The following is a 14,000-nucleotide window of genomic DNA, read 5'->3' on the forward strand; positions in this document are numbered from 1 at the left end:
AATGCCATCTCTTAATAGAAACACTATCGTCTCCTATACTGTAATAAATAATAAATAAAAATAAAAAGTGGTAGAGTGGGATTTGAACCCAAGTGTACCAGGTGGAGGGACGTGTTGCTAGCCAGTGGGCTGGCTTCTATGTTTTGAAAATTAGTTCGTCGGATTGTTTCTTGCAGTGAACCAGCTTGAAAATCCGACATGGCTTGGATCCTGCGTCAGGATTTGTGCAAACGAATCGAGGGTCACTGCGAAAACTCTCATAGTTGACGGTCGCTAGCTAACATTTCTGATAATTAATGTAATGTTGTCCCCTGTAGATATGCAAGTAATGTACACATTCATTTTTTTGATGCAGTAGCATATCTTCAAGATATATATAATTAATGTAATGTTGTAGCCTGTAGATATGCAATTAATGTACACATTCATTTTTTTGATGCAGTACAATACCTTCAAGATATATATAATTAGTGTAATGTTGTAGCATGTACATGTGCAATTAATCTACACGTTCATTCTTCGATGCAGTACCATATCTTCATATCTTCAAGATATATATAATTAATGTCATATTGTAGCATGTAGATGTGCAACTAATGCATATATTCATTTCTTATGCAGTACCATATCTTTGAGATATATCATATATAGTACTCCCTCCGTTCGGAATTACTTGTCGTAGAAATGGATGTATCTAGACATTTTTTAGTTCTAGATACATCTATTTCCGCGACAAGTAGTTCGGAACGGAGGGAGTACAACTAATGTATGTATAAGACTAGCCACAGTGGGTAGTAACTTAGACTAGTAACATGCATATGTTACTAGTCTATGTTACTACCTCTACAATGGGGAGTAACATTTGTGTGGTGTCATGCAACACTTCATTTATTAGGTTATAGACTCATCTTGCCTTGGTGTGCGTAATGTTACTCATAGTACTAGTAACTAGCTATGTTACTACATGCCTCTCTTTCTTTATTAATTGCTTGCCATATCATCTATTTTATCTAGATATGTGTGATGTTACCACCTATGTTACTCCCACTGTGAGTAGTCTAACATGTCGATGTGAAGTTACTATACACACTCATCGTTTGATGTTATTTCGTATCTTCAAGGTATAGCCTGTAGATATAGAGTTAATGTGCACATTTATTGTTTGATACAAAATCGCATCTTCAAGATATATAACTAATGTATGATGCAGCCTCAAGAGTGCAATTAATGTACATATTAATTGTTTGACATGGTGCCATATCTTCAAGATATACAACTGATGCATGCGCCCATATCATCATCTCAAACAAGGCTATATAAACCAAGCCATAGCTAACGAAGTCATGTATCCCACACATTCACAGAAAAGCCACACAAACAATTATAACATCAAAGGGGTAGAGAAGGCTCTAGTGTAGCAGATACAAAAGACATAGCCATGGCGAAACTAATGTGCTTATGTTTCATCATCCTCACTATTGCGGTAGCCGTGTCGGCTGACGAATGTGAGGGTGACCGACGGGCCATGATCAAGGAGTGTGCTAAGTATCAACAATGGCCAGCAAACCCGAAGCTAGATCCGTCGGACGCATGCTGCGCCGTGTGGCAGAAGGCAAACATCCCATGCCTTTGCGCTGGTGTCACCAAGGAGAAAGAGAAGATATATTGTATGGAGAAGGTTGCCTACGTTGCCAATTTCTGCAAGAAGCCGTTCCCACATGGCTACAAGTGCGGAAGTAAGTGAAATATATTAAGGGAATTATGATGATTGGTATTGCATACATGCAGTTTTGATATTTGTTATTCTTCAGATTCACACGATTTTGATTTTAGTGCTATTCTGATCATATGTTGGATCAAATTGAATGGTCTTGCAGGTTACACATTCCCTCCTCTGGCGTAGTGACTCTAGTTTAGCTGTGGGAGGAGAAGCGTTGGCTTTTACATTCCATGTGCCTGGCCTCACAATAGCTCTCCTTTCATATCTGTAATTCGCGAGGCTGTGCTCAGAAAAGTTTATGTTAAGCACTTTGTATGAGAACGTTTGTGAAAGTAATAAAGCCTTCTCCTCAAATTGTCTAAATTATGTTTGTTCATATATCATATTTTGGTTCTACTAGAAAATATGCCCGTGCGTTGCAACGGGAGAAAAACCATCAAATTATGCATATGTGGTAGAGATTAAAAAAAAGTCTGAAACATATGCCAGGATGAGATCGGGACCTTTGAAATGTGATTTCATAAACTATGTCTGAATCATGTCATGATGAGATAAGGAACTTCTAAAAAGTCATTTCAAAAGCTAAAAATGTGATTTTCTCTTCACGACTTGATTTCCTAAGGCACAACAACAAAATATTTTCTAGCTGAGAATATTGTATTGATGGACCCTACCTGAGCTAGACTAATGAATGTTGTGTCTCACCTTCACCGAGGGTCATGGTGTCTACCCTGACTAGTAAAACTATAGTACCAGAATAAACATAGATGTGTATGGAGGCAAATTAGATATTTAGTCATTTTCATACATCTTACAAAAACTAATCCGTAGGAAGTTTTGTCAATTTTTTTGGGCTCAACGCTGTGCAGAATATGGAAACCTTTTTTGCGCGACTCACATGTACTAAATTAAAGCATAAAACAACCTCTACATATAAAAAAAACCTCTATATAAGCAGGTAAGTTTTGTTCGTTATTTGCAGATCTGTTTGATTTTTTTGAACATTTTCTAAAATTTCAATTTTTTCAAATTCGCGAATAAGATTTGAATACATGATCATTTTTTCTAACATCATGAGTATTTTTTTTGCGAACATTTTTTCAAAATCTTGATTTTTTTATAAATGCAAACATTTTTTAAAAATACTGGACATTTTATAATTTTCCAGGCATTTTTTGAATTCATGAAAATTTTATGATTTCGCAAAAACAATGTGAACAATTTTTTAAAATACTGCACATTTTATTATTTCCTAAACATTTTATGAATTCACGAACATTTTATGATTTCTCCAATAAAATCCAAAACTGACAACTTTTGGAAATCCCGAATTAATTTGAAGAAGGAAAAATAGAAACAGGAAAAGAAAAAAGGGCCATGTCATGAGTATTTTTTTTGCGAACATGTCGGTGTACAAAAGTAGGGGCTCTCCTTTTAACCCTTTACTTGTGCACGGGTAGTCAGAGCCGCGCCCGCGGCCACACTTAACAAGGCAGAGAAGGGAAGCAGGAGGGAAACTGAAGCACAAGACAAACAAGGCAACGCCAAGACCAAAGACACAAAGAGCAAAGGGGCAAGGTGGACTCCCCCGGCAAGACCCTTGCCGGGGCGACCTCCGCGGCCCCGGCAAGAGCCTTGCCGGGGCAACTTGCCCAACACCAGCAGGGCGAGCCACCCTTGAGCCCAGGAGTTCCAAACACCGCCAACAACTACATTGGAACCAAGGCTTGGGAGGCGCCTCTGTGGTGGCATGCAGATCTTTGTCAAGATCATGAACACATGAGATCAGATGAGGACCAGAAGACGATGGTCCCCGGCGGGATCCTAGCCGAGGAAATCCACGAGACCCCCGGCGAGACGCTTGCCGGAGAAGACTGCAATGCCGCGGCAAGACCCTTGCCGGGGCCCCGGCAAGGCCCTTGCCGAAGACGCTTACAGGGCCGCGGCCAGGCCCGCATCTGCCAAGGCTCCACTGCCGTCCCCATGCAGCTGCCAGCTCAACCAGCTGAGCAGGCACCTGCGTGGCGACGGGCGGCCTCCACGACCGACTCAGCAAGCACCTGCATGGTGGCATGCAAGTCTTCGTGAAGGCTCCACCACCGTGCCAGCCCAGCAGCCAGCCAACGTGGCACCCCAACGCCTCGTCAGCTCGGACGCGTGTCAGAGCCAGGCGAGGCGGCGACAGCTGGGACGTGCTTCCTTTCTGTCCCCGATAAAGCGAGAGGGGCACATCGGCAGCGCATTAAATGCGTTTGTCCGACAGGGCCAGAGGATAGACTCATCCACTGTAGACCTTTCCACCTCCTGTGTGCCACTGTGGCAACCCCTTTTTCCTATAAAAGGAGGCCCGAGGCGACCAGGAGGGGGATTCGGATATTTTGGGCAAATCACACCCCGTAGCTAGCTCAAGAACACTCAATACATCCACCAAAGCAGGACTAGGGTTTTACGCATCCTTGCGGCCCGAACCTGGGTAAACGATCTGTGTGCTTCCTGTCAGACCCGCTCTTTCCACAACCCCGCGCCCGCCAACCATAGAAGGGATCCCAGTGATCCCATAGGTGTCGTTTCCACCGACATCTTTGGCGCGCCAGGTAGGGGGAGGCGCAGTTGTGATGACCCGGTCTAGCGGTTCGCCTAGCAGTTCTTCATCGCCATGGCTCCCAAGAAGAAGACGATCACGGTGATCGGTTCATCCAGAGCCGGACGGCCCGTACTGGTGCGGGCGAGCAGCGGACCGGTCGCGGACAGAACCCGAGGCGTGTCCCACGAGCACCAACATCGCTCTGGCAGTCAGAGCCTAGAGAGCGGCATCGTTCGTGCGCGAGACGACGGGCCGCACGTCGCCGAACCCCAGGACGGAGCTAGGCCCCGCGCAGACGGCGCGGGGCCCTCCAGGGGCGGCGCCGTGCCACCCACGGGCGGCGGGGCGACCTCCAAGACGCCTACACCAGCGCCCACAGTGCGCTCTTCCCAGGGTGTGCGCGACGAGCAGCGTCACCACGCTGGTGACCCCGGACGCCGCCGTGGGAAGAGTCTTGTGCATCATTTGCGGGACGAAGGAGGCCAGCATGCCCGCCGAAGTGCTGGCCAAAATGGCGCACAGCCGTCGGGCCGTGATAGAGCTCCTTCTAACGTGGTTAGAAATCGGAGCGCGCCACGGTCCACGCAGCTTTCGCCGCCACCCACGCCAGCGGAAGCTTTGGCGCGCGCGCAGCTACTCCTCGACTTCCCTCCTGCCGCAGAAAAGCTCGACGAGTGGAGAGCCACCATCTGGAGCCTCGTCGGCGTCGCCAACAAAGACGAGCCATGGCCAATGGGGCCCTCAGGCTGACGCTCCGTCGAGCCACCACACGCCAGCGGTGGAGGGGCCGGGGGTGCTGCGACCATGGTGCACTCTCCTCCTCCACGCCAGCCGCCACGGGTGTCGATCCGTCATGATGACGCTTGCGATAGTATTTCCATAGCATCGTCCGACCCACGGACCCACCGCGACCAGCGCCAAGTTCTTCGGGAGCGAGCCCATGAAGACGCTCGAACCACCATCGAGCGCCGGCGCGATACACGCCACCAGTCAGATAGACAGGCGGGGCCTGCTATGGACCACCCAGCACCAGGAGGCTCCGGCGGCCTACCTTACGAGGTGGGCTGCCCAGCCTTTACCCGTGAGCAGCGGCAGTTCCAGTGGCCGTCCCACCACACGTTCAAGCCCGACGTCAGCGAGAAGTACAACGGCAAGACCCATCCGTCAGAGTTCCTCGGCATCTACACCATCGCGATGCAAGCCGCTGGAGCTCATGACGATAAGGTGCTTGCCAATTACTTCCCGTTGGCCCTGAAACCCAATGTCATGTCTTGGTTGATGCACTTGCCGGCAGATTCCATTTCTTCTTGGTCGGACCTGTGTCATGAGTTCGTTGGTGCCTTCACTGGAGGCCACCAAGCTCATGGCCAGGCGAGTGATTTGCATATCATTCTCCAGAAGGAAGGTGAAAACATGCGCAAGTACATACAGAGGTTCAGCCGAGTGCAATACAACATCCCAGATGTTCATCCCGCTGCCGTGATCAGCGCATTCCATCAGAATGTGTGTAACCGCAAGATGCGTGAAGAGCTGGCGATAAACAAGGTCAAGTATGTGGCCGAACTTTACGTTCTGGCCGATAGATGCGCTCGGGCTGAAGGGGGGAGGAAGTACCCCGGCGAAGACACCGGCGCGGAAACCGACTCTACCGACGAGGACACCGCCGCCCCAACGAAGAAGGGTCGGCGTCGCAACAGGAAACGCAAGGGCAAGGCCGTGCTTGCCGTCGAGGGATCCGACAACACCGGCGCCGCCAAGAAGGCCAAGGCAAACGACCCCGACAAGGAGATTGCCGTGCGCCGCTTGCCGGGCCTTGGCGGCTGCCGACAAGCCAGGGGGCTCTGACAAGCAGTATTGCAAGATCCACCGCACCAAGGGCCACGACCTCCAGAACTACCGGCAAGTTGAGCTGCTTGCTGAAAAGCAAAAAGCCGAGTATGAGAGTGTTGGGTATCGTAGCAGAAATTAAAATTTTCTACGCATCACCAAGATCAATCTATGGAGTTTACTAGCAACGAGAGGGGAGGAGTGCATCGACATACCCTTGTAGATCGCGAGCGGAAGCGTTCAAGAGAACGGGGTTGATGGAGTCGTACTCGTCGTGATCCAAATCACCGATGATCCAAGCGCCGAACGGACGGCACCTCCGCGTTCAACACACGTATGGAGCGGTGACGTCTCCCACGCCTTGATCCAGCAAGGAGGAGGGAGAGGTTGAGGAAGAAGGCTCCAACAACAGCACGACGGCGTGGTGGTGGTGGAGTGACAGTTCTCCGGCAGGGCTTCGCCAAGCACACGCAGAGGAGGAGAGGTGTTGGGGAGGGGAGGGGCTGCGCCTTGGATGTGGTACTGCAGCCCTCCCCTCACCCCTCTATTTATAGGGAGGAGGGGGCCGGCCCCTCTAGATGAGATCTAGAGGGGGGCGGCGGCCAAGGGGGGAGGGAGCTTGCCCCCCAAGCAAGGGGGGCGCCCCCCCTTTAGGGTTCCCCCCAAACCCTAGGCGCATGGGCCCTAGGGGGGTTGGCGCCCAGCCCACTAAGGGCTGGTTCCCTTCCACCTACAGCCCATAAGGACCTCCGGGGCAGGTGGACCCTCTCGGTGGACCCCCGGAACCCTCCGGTGGTCTCGGTACAATACCGGTATACCCCCGAATATTTCCGCTGACCGTATGGTGACTTCCCATATATAAATCTTTACCTCTGGACCATTCCGGAACTCCTCGTGACATCCGGGATCTCATCCAGGACTCCGAACAACATTCGGTAATCACATACAAACCTTCCTTATAACCCTAGTGTCATCGAACCTTAAGTGTGTAGACCCTACGGGTTCGGGAATCATGCAGACATGACCGAGACACCTCTCTAGACAATAACCAACAGCGGGATCTGGATACCCATGTTGGCTCCCACATGTTCCACGATGATCTCATCGGATGAACCACGATGTCGAGGATTCAAGCAATCCCGTATACAATTCCCTTTGTCAATCGGTACTTTACTTGCCCGAGATTCGATCGTCGGTATCCCAATACCTCGTTCAATCTCGTTACCGGCAAGTCACTTTACTCGTTCCGTAATGCATGATCCCGTGACTAACTACTTAGTCACATTGAGCTCATTATGATGATGCAATACTGACTGGGCCCAGAGATACCTCTCCGTCATACGGAGTGACAAATCCCAGTCTCGATCGGAGCCAACCCAACAGACACTTTCGGTGATACCTGTAGTGCACCTTTATAGCCACCCAGTTACGTTGTGACGTTTGGTACACCCAAAGCATTCCTACGGTATCCGGGAGTTGCATGATCTCATGGTCTAACGAAATGATACTTGACATTAGAAAAGCTTTAGCAAACGAACTACACGATCTAGTGCTATGCTTAGGATTGGGTCTTGTCCATCACATCATTCTCCTAATGATGTGATCCCGTTATCAATGACATCCAATGTCCATGGTCAGGAAACCGTAACCATCTATTGATCAGCGAGCTAGTCAACTAGAGGCTCACTAGGGACATGTTATGGTCTATGTATTCACACATGTATTACGATTTCCGGATAACACAATTAAAGCATGAACAATAGACAATTATCATGAACAAGGAAATATAATAATAACCATTTTATTATTGCCTCTAGGGCATATTTCCAACAGTCTCCCACTTGCACTAGAGTCAATAATCTAGTTGTATTGTGATGAATCGTACACCCATAGAGTTCTGGTGTTGATCATGTTTCGCTCATGGAAGAGGTTTAGTCAACGGATCTGCGACATTCAAATCCGTATGCACTTTACAAATATCTATGTCTCCATTTTGAACATTTTCATGAATGGAGTTGAAGCGACGCTTGATGTGCCTGGTCTTCTTGTGAAACCTGGGCTCCTTGGCAAGGGCAATAGCTCCAGTGTTGTCACAGAAGAGAGTCATCAGCCCCGATGCATTGGGAATAACTCCTAGGTCGGCAATGAACTCCTTCATCCAGATTGCTTCATGTGCTGCCTCCGAGGCTGCCATGTACTCCGCTTCACATGTAGATCCCGCCATGACGCTTTGCTTGCAACTGCACCAGCTGACTGCCCCACCATTCAAAATATACACGTATCCGGTTTGTGACTTAGAGTCATCCAGATCTGTGTTGAAGCTAGCATCGACGTAACCCTTTACGACGAGCTCTTCGTCACCTCCATAAACGAGAAACATATCCTTAGTCCTTTTCAGGTACTTCAGGATGTTCTTGACCACTGTCCAGTGTTCCATGCCGGGATTACTTTGGTACCTTCCTACCAAACTTACGACAAGGTTTACATCAGGTCTGGTACACAGCATGGCATACATAATAGACCCTATGGCCGAGGCATAGGGGACGCCACTCATCTTTTCTCTATCTTCTGTCGTGGTCGGGCATTGAGCCGTGCTCAATCTCACACCTTGCAATACAGGCAAGAACCCCTTCTTGGACTGATCCATATTGAACTTCTTCAATATCTTGTCAAGGTATTTTCTTTGTGAAAGACCTATGAAGCGTCTCGATCTATCTCTATAGATCTTGATGCCTAATATGTAAGCAGCTTCTCCAAGGTCCTTCATTGAAAAACACTTATTCAAGTAGGCCTTTATACTTTCCAAGAATTCTATATCATTTCCCATCAATAGTAGCTCATCCACATATAATAAGAGAAATGCTACAGAGCTCCCACTCACTTTCTTGTAAACACAGGCTTCTCCATAAGCCTGCGTAAACCCAAACGCTTTGATCATCTCATCAAAGAGAATGTTCCAACTCCGAGATGCCTGCACCAACCCATAGATTGAGCGCTGGAGCTTGCATACTTTGTCAGCATTCTTAGGATCGACAAAACCTTCCGGCTGCTTCATATACAATTCTTCCTTAAGGAAGCCGTTAAGGAATGCCGTTTTGACGTCCATTTGCCATATTTCATAATCGTAGAATGCGGCAATTTCTAACATGATTCGGACGGACTTCAGCTTCGCTACGGGTGAGGAGGTCTCATCGTAGTCAACTCTTTGAACTTGTCGATAACCCTTAGCGACAAGTTGAGTTTTATAGATGGTAACATTTCCATCCGCGTCCGTCTTCTTCTTAAAGATCCATTTATTTTCTATCGCTCGCCGATCATCGGGCAAGTATGTCAAAGTCCATACTTTGTTTTCATACATGAATCCTATCTCGGATTGCATGGCTTCAAGCCATTTGTTGGAATCTGGACCCGCCATTGCTTCTTCATAGTTCGAAGGTTCACCGTTGTCCAACAACATGATTTCCAGGACAGGGTTGCCGTACCACTCTGGTGCGGAACGTGTCCTTGTGGACCTACGAAGTTCAGTGGTAACTTGATCATGATCGTCATCATTAACTTCCTCTCTAGTCGGTGCAGGCACCACATAAACTTTTTCTTGTGCTGCGCTACTTTCTGGTTCGAGAGGGGTCATCTCATCAAGTTCCACTTCCCTCCCACTTACTTCTTTCGAGAGAAACTCTTTCTCCAAAAATGACCCATTCTTGGCAACGAAGATCTTGCCTTCGGGTCTGAGGTAGAAGGTATACCCAATGGTTTCCTTAGGATATCCTATGAAGACGCATTTTTCCGACTTGGGTTCGAGCTTTTCAGGTTGAAGTTTCTTGATATAAGCATCGCATCCCCAAACTTTAAGAAACGACAGCTTAGGTTTCTTTCCAAACCATAATTCATACGGTGTCGTCTCAACGGATTTCTACGGAGCCCTATTTAAAGTGAATGCGGCAGTCTCTAAAGCATAACCCAGAATGATAGCGGTAGATCGGTAAGAGACATCATAGATCGCACCATATCCAATAGAGTGCGATTACGACGTTCGTACACACCATTACGCTGAGGTGTTCCAGGCGGCGTGAGTTGTGAAACAATTCCACATTTCCTTAAGTGTGTGCCAAATTCGTGACTCAAATATTCCCCTCCACGATCTGATCGTAAGAACTTTATTTTCCTGTCACGTTGATTCTCAACCTCACTCTAAAATTCCTTGAACTTTTCAAAGGTCTCAGACTTGTGTTTCATTAAGTAGACATACCCATATCTACTCAAGTCATCAGTGAGAGTGAGAACATAACGATATCCACCGCGAGCCTCAACGCTCATTAGACCGCACACATCAGTATGTATGATTTCCAATAAGTTGGTTGCTCGCTCCACTGTTCCGGAGAACGGAGTCTTGGTCATTTTGCCCATGAGGCATGGTTCGCATGTGTCAAATGATTCATAATCAAGAGACTCCAAAAGTCCATCTTCATGGAGTTTCTTCATGCGTTTGACACCAATGTGACCAAGACGGCAGTGCCACAAGTATGTGGGACTATCATTATCAACCTTACATTTCTTGGCATTCACACTATGAATATGTGTAACATCACGTTCGAGATTCATTAAGAATAAACCATTGACCAACGGGGCATGACCATAAAACATATCTCTCATATAAATAGAACAACCATTATTCTCGGATTTAAATGAGTAGCCATCTCGAATTAAACGAGATCCAGATACAATGTTCATGCTCAAAGCTGGCACTAAATAACAATTATTGAGGTTTAAAACTAGTCCTGTAGGTAAATGTAGAGGTAGCATGCCGACGGCGATCACATCGACCTTGGAACCATTCCCGACGCGCATCGTCACCTCGTCCTTCGCCAGTCTCCGCTTATTCCGCAGCTCCTGCTTTGAGTTACAAATATGAGCAACCGCACCGGTATCAAATACCCAGGAGCTACTACGAGCGCTGGTTAGGTACACATCTATAACATGTATATCACATATACCTTTGGTATTGCCGGCCTTCTTATCCGCTAAGTACTTGGGGCAGTTCCGCTTCCAGTGACCGTTTCCCTTGCAATAAAAGCACCCAGTCTCAGGCTTGGGTGCATTCTTTGTCTTCTTCCTGGCAGCTTGCTTACCGGGCGCGGCAACTCCCTTGCCGTCTTTCTTGAAGTTCTTCTTACCCTTGCCTTTCTTGAACTTAGTGGTGTTATTCACCATCAACACTTGATGTTCCTTTTTGATCTCCACCTCCGCTGATTTCAGCATTGAATATACCTCAGGAATGGTCTTTTCCATCCCCTGCATATTGAAGTTCATCACAAAGCTCTTGTAGCTAGGTGGGAGCGACTGAAGGATTCTGTCAACGACCGCGTCATCCGGGAGATTAACTCCCAGCTGAGACAAGCGGTTGTGCAACCCAGACATTTTGAGTATGTGTTCGCTCACGGAACTATTCTCTTCCATCTTACAACTGTAGAACTTGTCGGAGACTTCATATCTCTCGACCCGGGCATGAGCTTGGAAAACCATTTTCAGCTCTTGGAACATCTCATATGCTCCGTGCTGCTCAAAACGCTTTTGGAGCCCCGGTTCTAAGCTGTAAAGCATGCCGCACTGAACCAGGGAGTAATCATCACTACGTGACTACCAGGCGTTCAGAACGTCTTGAGTTGCTGGGAAAACAGGTGCATCACCTAGCGGTGCTTCAAGGACATATGCTTTCTTGGCAGCTATGAGGATAATCCTCAGGTTACGGACCTAGTCCGTGTAGTTGCTACCATCGTCTTTCAGCTTGGTTTTCTCTAGGAATGCGTTGAAGTTGAGGGCAACATTAGCATGGGCCATTTGATCCACAAGACATATTGTAAAGGTTTTCAGACTAAGTTCATGATAATTAAGTTCATCTAATCAAATTATTAACGAACTCCCACTTAGACAGACATCCCTCTAGTCATCTAAGTGATACATGATCCGAGTCAACTAGGCCGTGTCCGATCATCACGTGAGACGGACTAGTCATCATCGGTGAACATCTTCATGTTGATCGTATCTGCTATACGACTCATGTTCGACCTTTCGGTCTCTTGTGTTCCGAGGCCATGTCTGTACATGCTAGGCTCGTCAAGTCAACCTAAGTGTATTGCATGTGTAAATCTGGCTTACACCCGTTGTATGCGAACGTTAGAACCTATCACACCCGATCATCACGTGGTGCTTCGGAACAACGAACCTTCGCAACGGTGCACAGTTAGGGGGAACACTTTCTTAAAATTTTAGCGAGGGATCTTCTTATTTATGCTACCGTCGTTCTAAGCAAATAAGATGTAAAACATGATAAACATCACATGCAATCAAATAGTGACATGATATGGCCAATATCATTTTGCTCCTTTTGATCTCCATCTTCGCGGCGCCATGTTCATCATCGTCACCGGCATGACACCATGATCTCCATCATCATGATCTCCATCATCGTGTCTTCATGAAGTTGTCTCGCCAACTATTACTTCTACTACTATGGCTAACGGTTAGCAATAAAGTAAAGTAATTACATGACGTTCCAGTTGACACGCAGGTCATAAATAAATTAAGACAACTCCTATGGTTCCTGCCGGTTGTCATACTCATCGACATGCAAGTCGTGATTCCTATTACAAGAACATGATCAATCTCATACATCACCTATATCATTCATCACATCCTTCTGGCCATATCACATCACATGACACTTGCTGCAAAAACAAGTTAGACGTCCTCTAATTGTTGTTGCAAACTTTTACGTGAATGCTATAGGTTTCTAGCAAGAACGATTCTTACCTACGCCAAAACCACAACATGATATGCCAATTTCTATTTACCCTTCATAAGGACCCTTTTCATCAAATCCGATCCGACTAAAGTGGGAGAGACAGACGCCCGCTAGCCACCTTATGCAACTAGTGCATGTCAGTCGGTGGAACCTGTCTCACGTAAGCGTACGTGTAAGGTCGGTCCGGGCTGCTTCATCCCACGATGCCGCCGAATCAAGATAAGACTAGTAACGGCAAGTAAATTGACAAAATCGACGCCCACAACAACTTGTGTTCTACTCGTGCATAGAAACTACGCATAGACCTAGCTCATGATGCCACTGTTGGGTATCGTAGCAGAAATTAAAATTTTCTACGCATCACCAAGATCAATCTATGGAGTTTACTAGCAATGAGAGGGGAGGAGTGCATCTACATACCCTTGTAGATCGCGAGCGGAAGCGTTCAAGAGAACGGGGTTGATGGAGTCGTACTCGTCGTGATCCAAATCACCGATGATCCAAGCGCCGAACGGACGGCACCTCCGCGTTCAACACACGTACGGAGCGGTGACGTCTCCCATGCCTTGATCCAGCAAGGAGGAGGGAGAGGTTGAGGAAGAAGGCTCCAACAGCAGCACGACGGCGTGGTGGTGGTGGAGTGACAGTTCTCCGGCAGGGCTTCGCCAAGTACACGCGGAGGAGGAGAGGTGTTGGGGAGGGGAGGGGCTGCGCCTTGGATGTGGTACTGCAGCCCTCCCCTCACCCCTCTATTTATATGGAGAAGGGGGAAGGGGGCCGGCCCCTCTAGATGAGATCTAGAGGGGGAGCGGCGGCCAAGGGGGGAGGGAGCTTGCCCCCCAAGCAAGGGGGGCGCCCCCCTTTAGGGTTCCCCCCAAACCCTAGGCGCATGAGCCCTAGGGGGGTTGGCGCCCAGCCCACTAAGGGCTGGTTCCCTTCCACCTACAGCCCATAAGGCCCTCTGGGGCAGGTGGACCCTCCCGGTGGACCCCCGGAACCCCACCGGTGGTCCCGGTACAATACTGGTATACCCCCGAATATTTCCGGTGACCGTATGGTGACTTCCC

General features: G+C 48.0%; 1 protein-coding gene across 1 annotated transcript; it reads left to right on the plus strand.

Moving 5' to 3' along the window:
* The first annotated feature begins 1,339 nt into the window (after window positions 1-1,339).
* On the plus strand, window positions 1,340-2,083 carry LOC109776088 (uncharacterized). Its single transcript, XM_020334765.4, has 2 exons — window positions 1,340-1,736; window positions 1,878-2,083. Exons 1-2 carry the CDS (start codon window positions 1,439-1,441, stop codon window positions 1,901-1,903), a joined length of 324 nt encoding a protein of 107 aa, XP_020190354.1. The 5' UTR covers window positions 1,340-1,438; the 3' UTR covers window positions 1,904-2,083.
* Window positions 2,084-14,000: the final 11,917 nt, after the last annotated feature.

Source organism: Aegilops tauschii, chromosome 1 (assembly GCF_002575655.3).
Source record: "Aegilops tauschii subsp. strangulata cultivar AL8/78 chromosome 1, Aet v6.0, whole genome shotgun sequence".
Lineage (NCBI taxonomy): Eukaryota > Viridiplantae > Streptophyta > Magnoliopsida > Poales > Poaceae > Aegilops > Aegilops tauschii.

Excerpts from the sequence above, each read along its gene's own strand:
- LOC109776088 (XM_020334765.4), top strand. The coding sequence starts at position 1,439 with ATGGCGAAACTAATGTGCTTATGTTTCATCATCCTCACTATTGCGGTA. Across the intron at positions 1,737-1,877 it reads ACATGGCTACAAGTGCGGAA|GTTACACATTCCCTCCTCTG; the intron begins GTAAGTGAAATA and ends ATGGTCTTGCAG.